This window comes from Trichechus manatus, unplaced genomic scaffold (genome assembly GCF_000243295.1).
Source record: "Trichechus manatus latirostris isolate Lorelei unplaced genomic scaffold, TriManLat1.0 scaffold00073, whole genome shotgun sequence".
Lineage (NCBI taxonomy): Eukaryota > Metazoa > Chordata > Mammalia > Sirenia > Trichechidae > Trichechus > Trichechus manatus.
In genome coordinates this window covers 326,511-342,799 of record NW_004444009.1, presented here as the reverse complement: position 1 = coordinate 342,799, position 16,289 = coordinate 326,511, and the positions used below count along the sequence as shown (strand labels likewise).

At 49.3% G+C, this 16,289-nt stretch overlaps 1 protein-coding gene across 3 annotated transcripts; it reads right to left on the bottom strand.

Moving 5' to 3' along the window:
* Positions 1-85: 85 nt before the first annotated feature.
* Positions 86-15,877, bottom strand: ITGA10 (integrin subunit alpha 10). Of its 3 annotated transcripts, XM_004380319.3 has the most exons (30): positions 15,379-15,877; positions 13,766-13,877; positions 13,457-13,566; positions 13,155-13,246; positions 12,821-12,935; positions 12,037-12,164; positions 11,713-11,861; positions 10,868-11,018; positions 10,494-10,659; positions 10,301-10,374; positions 9,917-10,061; positions 9,551-9,699; positions 9,179-9,322; positions 8,851-9,054; positions 8,428-8,558; positions 7,595-7,761; positions 7,357-7,499; positions 6,501-6,614; positions 6,195-6,280; positions 5,900-6,041; positions 5,628-5,720; positions 5,402-5,478; positions 5,195-5,284; positions 4,692-4,776; positions 4,395-4,508; positions 4,056-4,136; positions 3,789-3,902; positions 2,440-2,535; positions 2,032-2,145; positions 86-1,735 (listed from the first exon to the last, which is right to left on the bottom strand). In XM_004380319.3, exons 1-30 carry the CDS (start codon positions 15,428-15,430, stop codon positions 1,670-1,672), a joined length of 3,504 nt encoding a protein of 1,167 aa, XP_004380376.1. In that variant the 5' UTR covers positions 15,431-15,877; the 3' UTR covers positions 86-1,669. The 3 variants fall into 3 exon arrangements, with proteins under 3 accessions (XP_004380376.1, XP_012412117.1, XP_012412118.1); XM_012556663.2 differs by lacking the exons at positions 12,821-12,935; positions 13,155-13,246; positions 13,457-13,566; XM_012556664.2 differs by lacking the exons at positions 12,821-12,935; positions 13,155-13,246; positions 13,457-13,566; positions 13,766-13,877.
* Positions 15,878-16,289: the final 412 nt, after the last annotated feature.

The window sequence follows — 16,289 nt, the reverse complement described above, 5'->3', positions numbered from 1 at the left end:
AAGGTCTCAGGCAAATTAAGAATCTACCGCTTACTATTCCTGAGCAATCCATGTCCTGCCTAGGTAACTCAAATGGAACAAGAAGTCATCTGACACTGAACTTTATTTGTTTTGACCATCTGATACTGTCGCCTTACTGGGAAACAGAGACAATGCCCATGAGGGTGGCTCTCTGCAGAAGGCCAGGGACAAGCCAAAAAAAAAACATTGTGGCCAGGCCTCAGGAACAGCCGCTGAAGACAGGTTCTGTAGCTGCTAGTCAACTGTCCAGTCAGGTCTCCTCTCTTCTCATCTCTAAATGGGTGCTGATTCTTCAAATGACTGCCAGAGCTGCACTCTGGAGACTAATAAATGACTTTGTATCCAAAGTCTTGATTTCAAAAGAAATATAAGTTACTCAGTTGTTGATGAGAATCTAGTTCCCTTTACTGGCCATGACCAAACAATGGGAGTGAGAGATGGGGGGAATCCAGAGACAAAAATTAACTCGAGATTTTCCAGTAAACATCAGGCAAGGGCTGGCAAACAGATTCTACCAGAGAAGCACTACAAGGTGTGGTGTAACTGTGGCTGCCTCTGAAATATTTTGCAACGAGCTATTTGTGCTACACAACCAGTGCTGAGCAAGTAAGGGCTTGTTCCCCACAGACCTCACACTGCTCACTTTAGCTTCTTCTTAATGCTAACCCCACTTGTTCAGATTGCACAGGGCTGCTGCTCTCCAAAGCTGGTAAGGCTATAGGATTTCCCACTATCAATCAACAATCCTCTACACTATCTCTGGTTTCTTTAAGGAGGCCCTCAAGGTAGGCTTACGGGTGGGAAAGGTCTGTGAAAGGTGCAGAAAACATTGCCGGGGGTAGCGAGTCTTCTCTGCTATTTCAGCTCTAGCCACCTGGCGGCCCCTGGCTCCAGCAAATCAGTCACCAGGCCCTGGCTTTTCTCCCAGGCAAGGCTGCTGGTTGGGAAGCCCAGCAAGCCTGGGGGCAGCTCTGTTTCACCAGCACCTGAGGGCGGGCAAGTGCACGAAGTCTCAGGTTTCAGGGGGATGCCAGTTGCCTGTCTAAACGCTTCTCTGTTCCTTAAAATTGTACAGAATGTCTCTTGTGGCTTTTCTGCCTCCCTCCTTTTTTCCTGTTGACTCTCCCCATCTGGTTCTCTGAATCACCAAACTCCACAGGAAAGCAGCAGATGTTGACTTTACGTCCTTCAAGCCAACATCAGCTCCCTCCTGTGGAGTGAGGGCAGGCAGGAAGGTGAGAGGGCGGGGACTAGAGGAGGATAACCCTCATCCTTTCTAAATTGGGAGGGAGGACACAGAATCTCAAAGGAGTCAGGGACCTCGGCAAAAACTTCTTGATTCTCAGGGGATGGGGGAAAACAAGGCCCCAAACGAAGGTCTCAGTGTTGGCTCCAGAACCCAGGATCATGAGGAGAAGGGAAGCACAGGGTGAGAGTGTGATAGTTTTGGTGCCAGCCCTTACTGGCTGAGGTAAAGTCTCATCTCTTGCCAACAGCATCCCCATGACTGAAAAGTCAGGCCAGGCTGCAGGTTCGGAGAGAGGGACCAAAGCCTCCTTCTTGTCCATGTGGGCCCCCAAACCTCCACTCTTACGCAAGTCTTTTAGAGAAGCTACCAGGGAGGGCTTTCTAGAGCCTTTTTCTACATTCATTTCTCCAACTTCTCTTCTCTTTTCTCTTTCTCAGGGATTTTCTTATGGGCAAAGAAGCCAAACTGTAGAGGAAGAGATAAAAGTCATTACCAAATGTCCTGACTGGGGACCTTGCCAATAGCCCTCAGACTTATCTGAAGTCTGCACTTTGTTCTGCTTCCAAAAATGGGATAAAAATTTATTCTATTCAGCTTAATTTAATTCAACCAACATTTGTGGAATACAGTGCAGGAGATTTAGGCATGACACCCACAACCTACTCAGCTGCCCAGCACTAATTCTGTTCTCCCTGCTATAATCAAGGATCCTTCAACTCGTGAGCACCATGCTGCATACTTCCCACTAAAGCAATGCCTACCTTCCAAAGGCAGAAGACAAGGAGAGCAAGCAGGAGCAGACCTCCCAGGATACTTCCAATGAGAATCCACAGGGAGATGAAGACAAGGTGGGTCTGAATCACCTCCAAGAGGCTCTGTATAGGGAGAAGAGCTGTTTTTTACATAGAGTCTTTAGTCCAGTTAGCCTCACCCCACATTATAGCAAAGCCAGACCCTAAATAGAAGAAAAAACAGCTTTTTTTCTGTTTAAAGGAAAGACACTGAAGCAAGAATGGAGGCAGTGGAACCCCAGCATCTTGGTTTATCACTTTTGACTCACCAACTGCTGCCTAATGTGATGCCTCTGCTCTCAAAAGGTCCAGGGGTGCCCTTTACCCCACCCCCACCCTCACTATTTTTACAGCTCTCCAACTCAGCCCCAGCTCCACCTTGCTCCAACGGGAGGCTTCAGTCAGCTGTAGGACACTGCCCTCCTCAGTTCCCATCTCAAAGGTGCTGACCACTGTCAGAGACTTGAACTTGGCCTGTGGAATGAGTGGATGGGAAGGCATTTGAAGTGAACCATCATCAGGTGGTGTGGTTCTTTGGAACCCTCAAGATCAGAAGAAAAAGTTGGTGACCAATGGGTAAAGAGAGGAAGGGTAAAAGATGGAAAAACCTCTGGCCCTTCCTATATGCTGTTTGATCTGCCTCAGATGTATTCCACTCCCCTTTCCTTTGGCTAACTCTTACCCCTCCTTTAGGTTCAGGTTTATATGTCATCCCTTCTAGAAACTAGGCAAGTATTTCCTCCTAACCCACTTCCCTGGATCAGGTTATAATATTCTGTTTAATTATCTGTCTTTCACCACTGAACTCTAAGATCCTTGAGGGCAAGGACTGTGTCTTAATTTCCATGACCCCAGTACCTAGTGCCTGGCACAGTCTCAAGTATATAGTGGTTCCTCAACAAGTCTTTGTTGAAAGAATAAATAGATAGATAAAAAAACAACACCAAGGACGGATACAGAGAAAACTAGCCTTGGATAGTGGTGGTCTGCCAGATTTAACTTTTCTAAAACATACACCTGCCTCCTAGGGATCTTGTGTTGTTCAAAGAAGGTGGTATATGGAAAAGCATAATATAAACGCATAGCACTAAATACATGTAGGTTGTTATAATTGAGATGTCATTTCTCTACTCAGGAACTCACTCTTGACTAGGATCAATCACTTCTGGCTAACTTTAGAGACCTTTGCAATCTAGAGACCTTTGAACTATATAATCATTACTCCCCAATACAAACCCTGCATGTAATATCAATCATTTATCTATTCACTTAACAAAAACGTATTAGGCACATACAATGAGTTAAGCATGGTGTTAAATGTTGTAGACATCTTCTTCAGTGTCTTTTACATAGGAGGCACTTACACAATGGATTATTAATTGACTGAATTCAGGTATTCTGTAAATGTTGATGATTATTGACATAGCACTAAGGGATGGTTAATGGAGAGAAATACAAGGATATTAACTAGCTTTTATTGAGTGTTCACCATATACCCAGATCACTATTTCATTTATTCTTCACAACAGCTGCATGAAATAGGTATTATCATTTCCCATTTTAGAGATGAGGAAATAGGAGCTTAGAGAAATCAAATAACTTTCTCAAGGTCAAACAGCTTATAACAGGCCAAGCTAGAACTTCAACATAGGTCTGTCTACCTCTAAATCCTATACTCAAGTTCCAGAGAGGAGCAGAAGGAGAATGGTAGAAAGGGAAAGGCTTACTCTCTGGAAAAATTCATTGTGAACCAGCCTCAGCAGTCCAACAGAGACCTCGGTTCCCTTTGCCAGCTGTCCAAGGTGACACCTCACGACCTGACACTGGGTATTGCTCTCATTCTACCAGGAAAGAGAGAGAAATCAGGACTCTGGGCTAGAGAGATCCTCTCCTCCCCTCTCCGGGCCCCACTCCCCTGTCTCGGGGCTACCCTGACTCCACTGCCCCCTACCCCACATGCCCACTCTGGATTCTCTCTGTCTTGTGACTCATACCAGTCTGCTTGTGTGCTGAAGCTCCTCTGGGTGCACAGGGGCCCCTGGGGGCTCAGTCAAGTTCTGCACTGTGCAGCTTGCCTAGAGGGAAATCCAACTTAAGTGACCCTCCTGATAGTGAGAGGTCAGCTACCCCACGCTGAGCAGGAATATACCACCCATATTCTTGTAGTTCTTCCCTGGATAATCCCTTTCTTTCTTCTCAAAGAGCCACATATGTAAAAAGAGAGTCCCCCAGGGGACCCAGCAGATAGGGAGCTGTCATGTGTGGGAGTCCAGCTCCAATAAGTCCACCAGCTCAAGGTGGCAGGGTCCCACACACCTCTAGCCCACACTCACATTGTTGGTGATGACTTGAGACAATGACAGGAAGTAATTGCCCCCATGGGCTACAGCTGGAAGGAGGGCTGAGATGATGAGGCCAGTGACCACATAGCAGCCGAGGTTCTGCACCTAAGAGAGGGATTGGAAATGGGAGGAGGTGGGAGACAAAAGAATACTCTTCTTCATCTGTCCCCTTCCACCCCAGATATCACTGAGATCCAAAAGACACTCTCGCCATCCTTTTTCCACACAGCTCTTGCTCCTCCTCCTTCCCCTCCCCCGTTCATGCCAAGCCCTCCTCCAGCTTCTCACCCTAAGAGTGGTTTTGAATTCAGGGCCAGGGCCCACTGGGAGGGCCCCGTATGGGTGAACCTCATAGCGGTGCAGGGTGGACTCACTGCGTGGACACCAAGTCAGGAAGTACATGGTCACAGTCATGACACAGACACAGGGGCACATGATCAGCACACAGACATGGATTCAGGGAAGGCAGGGCCAGCACATGGATAAAGAGGTGGGGGCACATGGAGAAGACAGAAATGGGACATGAACATGGACTTGGTGTAAACTTTATGGCCACATCCTATACCCCCACTCCCAGCTCCAATCCCCCAATACTGTACAGTACCCTATTTGTAAGGAAAGTAAGATGTTTAAAAGAAAAAGTTCAGCATGAGTGGGATTGGGGGCAAAGAAATGGAGCAGCCCCAAGCATTTGGGGTTCTGGGAATACTGCAGCACATGGAGGGAGAAGGAGGAAACAAAGGTATGCATCTGGGGTCCAAACTGGATCCTAGCTGGGAGCTGGGCCATACCTAGAGAACAGGAGGTGAGGCTCATACTGGATGTAGACTGAGGCCTGGGCTGTATTATCTTGAAGGGTCTCATTTGTCTCCAGGCTATTGCTGTAGGGTCAGGGGGAGAGGCTCACATCCCCGCCCCTCCTCAAACACCCCTCTCTAGTAGTAGAGGAGTCAAGACTCTATAGGAGAGGGCTGGGAAGAAGTTTCCTTTGTTCTCACCTGGTGGCAATCAGCCTCACGAGGACTTGGCTCAGGAGGGCAGAACAGCTGAACTCGAACTCTAGCAGAAAGGTCACCTGGAGGCAGGAGACATGGAGTCATGGTAGATTCCTCCTCATGGGGCAACTACAGAGGAACAGGAGCTCTGTGCACTTCCTTCCCTGAACTCCCAGGCCCCAGCCTCTGTTCTCCCAGAGCCCCTTTCTCATCCTGGATCCTAACTCACCTTGGCCCCACTCTGGAAGACAGGGTGTCCCACACTGCAAAGCTGGGCATGAGAGGAAGGAGCTGCACATTCCACTTTCACTGGGCTGTCCCTCTGAGAACAGAGGAATGAGGGTGGAGGCTGGAGCTGAGGCCGTGTTGTCAGCCACCTCCCCTACCCCCAGTCTTCAAACACTGAGCCCTTCTCCAGAGGACCTCAGGGCTGAGGCCAATACATTAATTTTCTTCCTCCTCCTTTCTCCCCTCCACCCAGTCCCCCTCCCCCAAGGGCACCTGAGGAGTGAGGCTGGCCAGGTGGAGGTTTCTGGAGAAACTGAGACTCAGGCTAGTGTTGTAGGCATTTTCCTTCCTGTTCTCCAGGGTTGCTGACACTATCACTTTCTGTCGGCCACCTTGAACCACAAAAGGTGCCTTCCTAGGAGTGGTGGAGAAGGGAGAGCCCAGGAGTTGAAGGGGTGCCAAAAGCCTCACTTCTATTATTACAGGTGAGAGACAATCCCCCAGCTCCCTTCAAGTCCTTCTGATGTGTCTCAGGTCACCCTGGTTTGGCCACTCATGTCCTTCCCACCTGGAGCCTCTGACGTCCATATTAGCTCGAAGAACCAGGTCTGTGACACATTCATTGTCAGGGCCACAATCCTTCGAGAAGGGGACCTGGAGGAGAGAGAAGGGGCTGAAGGCTAAGAGGAAAGCAAAGGAGGAACGAATGGAATTGGAGGAAAAAGTAAAGAGAGAGAGTGGGTATACTTTGATTTGTGGGGTCCCAGGTCAGGTTTCACTGTGATCTCATGTCTCTTCCCTCCCCTTTCTCTTGAATTCACTGGGAAGGGCAGAGCTGGGACCCAGGGGCAGGGTAAGGCTTGGCACTGCTGACCAGCTTTCGTATGGAGGTGAGTGAGCCCTCATCCAGCACAGGCCCTGGCTTTGTGGTGTTGTCCAAGGCAAAGGTCACAGTCAAGGCTACTGGTCGGAGATAATCTGATGCATCCTGAGGGAAACCAGAGTCAAGGGTCATGGGGAACCAGAGTCAGGGCTACACCCCAGGGTCCTAACAGGGTATGATAATTACGTTGTTATTGTTATTAGGTGCCATCAAGTTGTTCCGACTCATAGCGACTCTATAGGACAGAGTAGAACTGCCCCATAGAGTCTCCAAGGAGCAGCTGGTGGATTTGAACTGCCAACCTTTTGGTAAGTAGCCAAGCTCTTAACAACTATGACACCAGGGCTCCAACGATAACTATAAAAAAACCAAATCCGTCGCCATCAAGTTGATTCCAACCCATAGCGACCCTATAGGACAGAGGAGAACTGCCCCACGGGGTTTCCAAGGAGTGGCTGGTGGGTTTAAACTGCTGATCTTTTAGTTAGTAGTCAAACGCTTAAACTACTGTGCCATCAGGGCTCCAATGATAACTATAGTGATCATTTATTGAGCACTTTCTGAGTGCTGGGCACTGTCCTAAGGTTTTATCAATACTATTAAATGTAATTCTAATACAACTCCTATGAGGTAGTTATTGTTATTATCCACCTTTGCAGACAAGGAAACTGAGGTCTGAAGGTTCAAGTGGCTTGCCAGCACTCATCAGCCTGACTCCAAAGTCGGAGCTCTCTCCCTCATTTTTCTAGCTTAAGCTTTCAAGCTGATCCAGCCACATTCCTTCTCTGTCTCAGCCTTCCCCTCACTCCCAGACCCTGAGGCAAAGCAGTTCCTAGTGCATTCTTACCAGTACATGGAAGTGCAGCTGCTCACAAGTGACATTCCCCACACTGAGCCGGAGCCGCCGAGGGAACAGCCTCTGGCCAAAGCCATCAAATGCTGCGCGTGCCCCAGCTGTCCACTCATCCAGTGATGCTGTGAACCGCATATCTAAATGGGGGAGGCAAGGTGATGGTGGAGAGGGGTCCAGAGACAAATGCAAGCAAGGGCTTGAGGGTTGGCCAGGATGCACTGTAGTCACTCACGGAATCGGTGGTCCCAGCGGCCAGGAGTGCGCGAGGTTACTTGGAAGCAAAGAGCTGCAGTCAGGCAAGCTGCCTCCTGGCCTCGCCGCCTGCAGTCTCGCTGAACCACGCTGATGGCTGGTGGGGTCACATTCAGTGAAGAGGCCAGGTGGACAATAGGCTGGGAGCTGGGGATGGGGTAGAAAGAAATTTCTAGAGGTAGGAGGTAAGCCCTTTGAGAAGGGCAACCGCAGTGTTTGACTTCCCATGGTCAAAGAAAAGAATGATGGTATCCCCACTTTAACCTCCACCACAGGGGCTAGATGCACATGTGTCATTTGATAGAATATAAAGGCTAACATTTAATAAGCACTTAACCAATGCACCTCATGTGCAACCACCACCTGTCTGTCAGTGCAGGCTTGGGTGTTTCTATAGTGCTGAACAGGTCTCAGCAGAGCTTACAGACTATGACAGACTAGGAAGAAAAGCCTGGTGATCTACTTCTGAAAATCAGCCAGTAAAAACCCTGTGAATCACAACAGTCCAGTCCCCAACTGATCACATTTAGTTCCGTTGTGCACGGGGTCGCCACAAGTGGGGCCAACTCAACAGCAGCTAACAACAACATGTGCTAGTTACTGTGTTAAGATCTTTATGTGGACTATTTCATTTAATCCTCACAACAAGCCTCTAAGGTAGGTACTATTATTATTCCCATTATAAACTAGGAAATGGAGGCACAGAGGGCTTAAATTGACAAAATAATCCAAATCTAAGTATGTGATGCCAAAGCCATTGCTTTTAACAGCTCTTCTGTGGTGTCTGTTGCTACCTGAGCTAGGACCCCTCACCTGAGCAGGATGGCTGCCCCCTGGGCACCCACAGCAACATCTACCAAATCATCTCCATCCAGATCTAGCCGGCCATCCACACTTCGGCCAAAGTAGCTGAGGGCCTGTGGCATGGAGACAGCAGCAATCCGCTGACAGGAAGAGAGGGGAGACTGAGGCAGGGACTCATACACCTGATTTCCCAGGCCTCCCACCTGGCTCTCTCTAATCCGCTCATCAGTCATGGAAATAAGAGAAACTTGCCTGTGTTTAGGGGTTTCTAGCTCAGCAACCTGTATCCTATCCCACCTCCTTACCTTTTTGCCTGTTGATTAAAACATTGCCCAGTTTGGGTCTCAAGCCAAGGGGACTTTGATAGATAAACAGCACCCTTCCCCTCCCCTTCCTACCACCATGCCCCTCCCTCATTTGGGTGCTCCTGACCTGTGCAGGATGGGACCTGACTCCACTCTGGGTCCCATGATACAGGTACAGTGCACCCCGGTGCCCATCCTCCAGGGGTGCCCCCACAGCCACATCAGCAAAGCCATCTTGGTTCAGGTCAGGAAGGGCACCCATAGCAAAGCCAAACCGAGAATCCTGAGGGGGTTCTGGCTGAAGTCTTCCCTGGAGCATCAGTAAGGGCTGCTGGTGGAGGTAAGAGGAAGACAGAAGATGCTGATCTGACAGCCCTCTCAGCCAGCCCTCAAACATCTGTGCCTTTTCTCCCTCTCCCCTCCCACAAGTCCTAGGGCGCCCTAGAAAGTCTCACCTGGCCCACCAGATACACATAAACACGTCCTGTCTCCTTGTTCAGGGGTCCCAGGAACATGGGGGCAGCAACAAGCAAGACATCAGTTGTTCCATCCCCATCTGTATCCAATGGACAGAGCTCACTGCCAAAGTATGAGCCAATCTGGGGAGTGGTGGGTGACGGTGAGCCCAGAGAAAAGGGAAACTGGTTGTGGGCCTGGTGGGAAGCACTCACCAGCCTCTCAATCTGGTCCTCACACTGTTGACAGGCTCTGCCAACCAGGATTCAGCACAGACTTCTCAGGCCCCTCTGTTGCCCCTTCACTCTCTTCTCCCACCTCCTGGAGGTCCGTCAGGGATCCAAGGGTCCCACCCTCCCTAGATGCCCTACCTGCTCCCCCTGGATGCTCTGGGCGACCTTCACAGCCCCATCTTTCTTAAGCTGGAAAGCGATGACCTTTCCTCGATGTTTAAATCGAGGAGCCCCTGAGATAAATAGGCGGTGTCCACCTTGCAAAAGCATGGAGGAAACAGAGTAACCTAGAAGTAGGCAAGGAATTAGGGATGAAAAGGAAAGAAGATGGAGTCAGAGTGGGAGGGCTCCCTAAAGTCCCTTTCACTGGAGGAGGTCCAGTGAAAGCCACAAATCAGTGAGAAGCAGGAATTGCAGGAGTAAAGAGGGAGTACCTCATACCCTGCACTGAGGAAGCACTGCCTCCTCCCCCCCACCAATTCTCTGCAACTCTTTGCTACTCACCTAGGTAGGCTGCATGGTTCTGCAATGTAGGAGGGAATTCATCTTCCAGAGCCGTTCGTGGCAGGGAAAGGTGGTGACCTTTTTCAAGCCATAGCACTGAGCCCCCCCAGTCATAGGCCCCCACCATCCCAAAGAGAATCCCATCCTGTGGGGCAGAACCAGACGGGGTCACTGAGAAGACAGTGGAGAATGAAGAGAAAAAATTCTCCAGGAGTGAAACGGTCACTGAGGGTATGCTGGGGTCAGTTGGAAAGGCAAGGGAAGTGGTTAAAGGAGAAATCTGGAAGGGCCCTAGGGCTGACGTTGTCTGGTTCAGAGGTTGGAAGGAGTCACAAAGGGGTCAGAAGTTGGGAAGGATCATGGAGGGGTCACAGCCTGCCCAACCTTCAGCCGATGAGTGGAGAAACCAATCTGAGACATTTCCAGCCCAAAGGAACTTTCATTCTCTCCATGGGACCCTTGGGCATGAGAAAATATCAAGGCAATATCAAGGAAAATAGTTCTCCCTTTGACCTACTGAATTCACTCCAGAACTCCCCCTGCCCTGTCTCTTCCATTTCTCCAGGATAGTAATTACCCTCAAGGCCAAAAATCCGGTCTCCTAGTGCATCCACAATGTCAGTTAATGCAGCCTCATCCGTGACATTGAAGAAGAACCGCTCAACTGGATCACTGGCGATAGTTCGGATTTCCCGCAGGAAAGAGCTGGGATCTCGATGCCGCCGGAGGTAGTGACCTAGGACCTGGGGTCAGGAGACCAAGGTGAGGTCTGTTAGTGGTAGCATGAAGTGTCAGAGTTGGTACAGCACATAGCCAGCTATAGTGAAGAGAGGGCAACATACGTGGCTGAAGTCTGGGAAGTTGTCGATGCCCCTGTTCTCCTCAAGTTCCCACTCCTCAATGTCTTCCCTGTACCCCACCAAATCCTCCTGGATCCAAGACAATTCTCACCGCAATCCCATAGCGTGTCACCCTTCCAGCCTCACAGGCTTTCAGAGCTACAGGAAGTTCCTCCCCATCATGTGATTCTCCATCAGTGACAACCACCAGTAGCCTGGCTGCCTCTGGTCGGCCCCCACGGGACTGACTGAATCCTTCTGTGCTAAGAAGACAGAGAAAGGAGGGAGGTGTGGTGAGACGTATGCAGACACGCACAGGACTTAAGAATACTATCAGCAGTTCACTGAGGTCAGGCACCTTGCCTTTTTGTCCATCCTCCTGACATCGTCTAGCATGGAGACTGACACACAGTAAGAGCTTAAATGCTCCAATGTCATAAAATACACAGAACAGCATATTATCAATGCAAATAAGTATAAAATTCATTTGTTCAATGATTCACTAAACAAATACTGCATTTGGGAGAACAAATATTAAGAGAACATAGATAAGGAGAATGGTCAGGTCAGACAAGACTTCTCTGACCTGACCATTCTCCTTTATTCCCAGAGATGAGTTTTGACTCATGTTTGGAAAGTTGGCTAGGACACGAGTCAGTGGAAAGCTTGAGGGTCAGCATCAAGGTTGGAGTGGACGCATAGAAAGAGAAAGTTCTGTCTAGGGAGATAAACAAGGCAGAGACATGGAGAGACACAGACATAGACACTTCATAGCAAATGCAATGATAGGTAGTGCAATGGCAGTTCAACTTAGCCTTCTGCCACCCACCACTATTATGCACACAAAAGTAAGCATGCAAAACATCTTGGGATGTACACACTGCACTGTAAATCTTCCCCCAGTACTTCTAGGCCTCATCACTCAGGCCTCCCACACTCCCCTTCACGATGCCTTACCAGGCCACCATTATTGCTTGGGCAGTCTTTGTTTCTCGGCCCTCCCTCCGACTCAGGTTCCTTGCTGCTCTCACCACTTCTTCCTTGGTTTGGAAATCTCCCAGGGACCACTCATGTACAGTGCTCTCCCCATACTGTACCAGTCCCACCTGAGAATAAAGTAGTTCCTCAAAGGTATATGTGTATGTATGGTGGAAGGGGGGAGAAAGTATGTGAAAGAGGGGAGCTGAACAACTGGATACTACTGAAGACACTGCCTACATTTATCTCCTCTCTCCTGTCTCCCTTCCACCTCCTAAGCCCCTCCATACTGCCTTCTCTTACCTGTATCTGCTCCGGGTCAATAAACAGTCTCCCGACTAGTCTTTGTAGGAAAGTCTGAACCTCAGACCAAGGGTAGATGCTGTTGGAGCCATCCAAGACGATGACAACATCCATGTATGTGGGACAGCCTAGGAGGAGGGGTACAGGGATGGGGAAAAGAAGAGCAGAAGGGTACTGGGCATGAGGATAGCAAAGGGAAAATATCACATTCAATTCAAACATTAATCGAGCAGTTCTTACATGCGAAAAGGTACGGTGCCAGGTTCTTGGTATGTGCAGAAATAAATGAAAGAGGAGGCCAGTGTATATACAATTTACTAAAAAACAAAGCAGATAAATTAAGTGCTAGATAGAAACACAGCACTGCTCTGTGCTGTGAAAGAACAAAAGAGGGTCAGTTCTGGTGGTGGGGAATCAAAGGAAGCAGCAACTGAGTAGCCATTGAAGGGTGAGATGTCTGAGGAGAGGAGAATATAAGGAAAGGCATTTGCATAGAGAACATTTCAAAAACAAAGGGAGACAGAGGTATGAAAACAGATGACACAATGGGAGAATGGTTAGGTGAATGCGGTGGCCAAAGCACAGAGTATGTGGAGGGATGCAGTGAGAGTTGTTTTTGAAGTTGGTTGGATAGGTCATGGAGGCTTGATGGCCTAGTAAGGAGTCTGAATTGTTAGGAAACATGGAGCTTTTGCAAGGCACATTAGGTAGCAATGAGGATAGCCATGCAGGCCTTCTGCCAGGCTCATCTTTTTCCCACCCTGCATCCCTTCCTCTGACTCACGTTGGGCCGTGGGTGCCAGGCTCCCCTGGGGCCGGAACAAAGCATCTACACGGGCACATATCCCAGAACTGAAGACTGAGGATCCGCAAGCCCGAGACCAAAGAGGAGCACAGGCCTAGGGGTGGGTGGGGAAAGAGTTACTCTGAGGCTTGGGGGGGCATCCTCAGAGCATGCTCCCAACTAAAGGAGGCACGGAGACCACTCCCTGAGATTCCTTCCCTTGTTTTTAATTCCTTGACCCCCTCCGCCCCCATAGAACAGTTTCCCTTACCACAGCTGCTCTTTGGTTTGCCATGAACCTTTAGATCCCACAACCACCCTTTCCTTAGCTCACCATGAATCCCCCATCACCATCGGTCTCTAGTAGAGACATCCCCAGGTGCATGTTCACAGCAGGATGAGATGAATTTCCCAGTGGATAGTCACCTGGTTGGGGGTGGGGACAGAATGAGATCAGGTGGTCACAGATGGGGATGCTAAAGTTCAGGATGATTATGGAAGAAGATGAGAAGGGGTTAGAGATAAGGAGGGGTGGGGTGTAGACTATAGGGATGCAGAAGCTGAGGCATAAGGGGTCAAAGCTACCAGGGTTTTGAAGTCAGGGGTTGGGAATAGAAGAGTCAGGCATCTTCTTACCCAAGTGGCCCTTGGCACATGAGGCATTGGGGGATCCCCCTACAGGGCAGCGGTAAACATCCCCTCTCCGGTCACCTGAAGGCCCATCCCAGGGGGCGCCCACCAGCATCCTGGGAGGAGGAAGTGAATATAAGCATAGTGTGAGCATGACCCTTGAGGCAGGCCAGAGGGAAAGTACATGGGTCTGGCACGTTGAGAGCCCCAGCCAACTCCAAAAGATCAGATGAGCTTAGATTCTCATCTACCTCACCTCCCCTTTACCAGCACCATCACAGTCCCAATCCCATGGGTCTCCAGTTTCCCCCTCACCATCGACGTCCACCCCCAACATGTTGTAAGACACTGTATCCAAATTCAGCCTCAGGTGGCCCTGGAAATAGGCGTGGGTGATGTACATCCAGGTTAAAGGGGGAGCAGAGACCTGGGGGGCCAGGATTATAAGGTTAGCATGAAGAAGTATGAGAGGCCAATGAGAGCCCAGAGAGAAGCAGTGAGGAGCCCTGATTTCAGTCTATCTGCCTGCTTCTGACTCATAAGGTCTCCTGGATTCTGCCAATGTTATGTACTCAGAGCCCCAAGCACAGATGATCCACTTCCTGTGTTTGAACCCAGATGTCTAACCTGTGGCCTTCTGCCATGCTGATGCACAGCTGTGTTTCCACTCCAGCCCGGAAATCTCATTCACAGACACATCTGGAGGGTCAACTTACTCTTTTCCCCATCATTCCTCCTACACATCCTCCTTCCGAAACTGTGACGGTCCAAAGAGGGAGACGGCCTTTCTGTAGCCCCAGCATAATCATTCCTTTCAATTTCTCCCAAAACAGGGCCACAGGGAGAACAAGAGGGGGCTAGGGACCACCGTCTGTCTGAGTCTCTCCTCTTCCCATCTCTTCTTGACTTCCAGTGCCATTGTCACACTCTCTCTTTCTCCAATGTTTAGATCTCTGGTTGATCCAAGCCCTGGACACTTCAGTGGTAATTAAGTGGGTGGGGCCACTCGCCTGCCCACACACATGGTTTGCCATCCATCCTTGCCAAGGGTCCCACCACCCCAAAGTTCCCTACAACCCTCTTCCTTTCTAACTCACCCACCCTCCCAACTGCCCCTCTGCCTACCTCCATGGCTTCCTCAATCTGTGGTCCCTCTAAAAGGCCCCATCATGTCCTGGCTGATTCTTCCCTCCCTGCCCTAACCCTTTTAAACTCAGAGCTGGTATTTTAGGAAAAAGATTACAGGGCACTGGTGAGGGAAAAATGCAGCCCTCTTGTCCCTCCCAGGGTTCTTTCCCCCACTGTTTTACTCCTTCCATTTGTGCAATCCCCCTTTCAGGCCACCTCACCACCAATAGCTATAGCTCTATCCCAAGCCATGCCCATTTTCAGAAGGATGTTTTGTATATGACCCTTTCTGCATGATACTGGGCTGTATGCCCAGGACTATAGCTCATTGGTTAGATAAACCCAGAGTTCTGACTGCACCAGTTAGTTATGCCTCAGACCCCAGGGACCACCAAGGGTAAGGGAAGTAGGGAGAGGGATAACAGGAGTGACTGGCCATGTGGAAGGTAATGGGAAATGTTTCTTTTCTGACTCTTCACTCCTCCAGGGCTTAGGACAAAGGTTTTAGGTAACTGGATATAAATCTTACGAAGGACTCTGGGCATTTTCAGCCTCCTGCAAGTCTCAATATCAAAGTAGTAATATGTGTGGACATAAGAGGGCAAACACTCACATACATACATGCATGAGAGAGCACAAGCGTGTACATGTATACGCACGCATACAGTCTACAGAAATGCAGAATCAGTGCTAACCTCCCACCTTAACTCCCAAAGAATTTCAACCCTAAATGTCCTAATGCCAAACAATTCCATGTATTTTCCACTCCCATCAGAAACCAAGAAGTTAAGCTCCCTCACCGGTCAGGAACATCAGGGGCAAGGACAGGTGTGGGATGAGGGGGAGCTCCATGCCTGGATGTTCTTCTGTCCGTATGAGAAGTCTTCTGTGCCTCTGTCCCTCTCCTTTTCTGTTTTCTTTACTTTCCCTCCCATCCTGCCCCCTCCTACTGGCAGCTAAAAATAAAGTTGGAAGGAATGGGAGGAGTGATGGTGGGGAACTACAGGGAGCCCCAGACCAAGGGAAGGAGGAGTGAGTGGTTTCAGTCTATTTCTCTGCCTTGGTGCTGCCCTCTGGAGGCCTCATCTCAAAATACTGAGAGAACACATTTCTTGACCACTTCTGTTGTTTCTTTCTCTTCACTTTTTGTTTTGAATTCTTTGTTGTTCCCAGTTCAGTATTGATTTCCTCAGGTTTGGAACAGAAGGTACGAGGTAAGAGTCTTTTTATTTCATAACCTTATTTATTCCAAGCTGGGATATGAAAAAGGAAGAGCTGATAACAGTGATATCACATCCTTGCCCACCCAGAGGAGTCCCAACATGTGAAACTACAGCCACAAACCAAGCTCTGCCAGCCCCATTCCACTTAGTTCCGCTTGTGGCACTTAGTCGATGCTGCCTGGCAGCGCTATAGCTTTTGGAGGGACTATAAACTGGTGTGGCATGGGTTTTGTGGAACCAGATCATTACTTTAACATTAGACTCCATCTCCTCAACTAGGCTGTAAAGTTCTTTGTCTTAGTCATCTAGTGCTGCTATAACAGAAATACCACAACTGGACAGCTTGAACAAAGAGAAATTTATTTCCTCACAGTAAAGTAGGCTAAAAGTCCAAATTCAGGGCATCAGCTCCAGGGGAAGGCTTTCTCTCTCTCTCGGCCTTCTCATCAATCTCTCCTCAGACTAGGAGCTTCTCCGCACAGGAACCC

Coding starts and splice junctions, on each gene's coding strand:
- ITGA10 (XM_004380319.3), bottom strand. CDS start 15,430: ATGGAGCTCCCCCTCATCCCACACCTGTCCTTGCCCCTGATGTTCCTG. Junction 11,862..12,036: donor TTGACCCGGAGCAGATACAG/GTAAGAGAAGGC, acceptor CTTTATTCTCAG/GTGGGACTGGTACAGTATGG. Junction 7,500..7,594: donor CCGCTGGGACCACCGATTCC/GTGAGTGACTAC, acceptor TCCCCCATTTAG/ATATGCGGTTCACAGCATCA.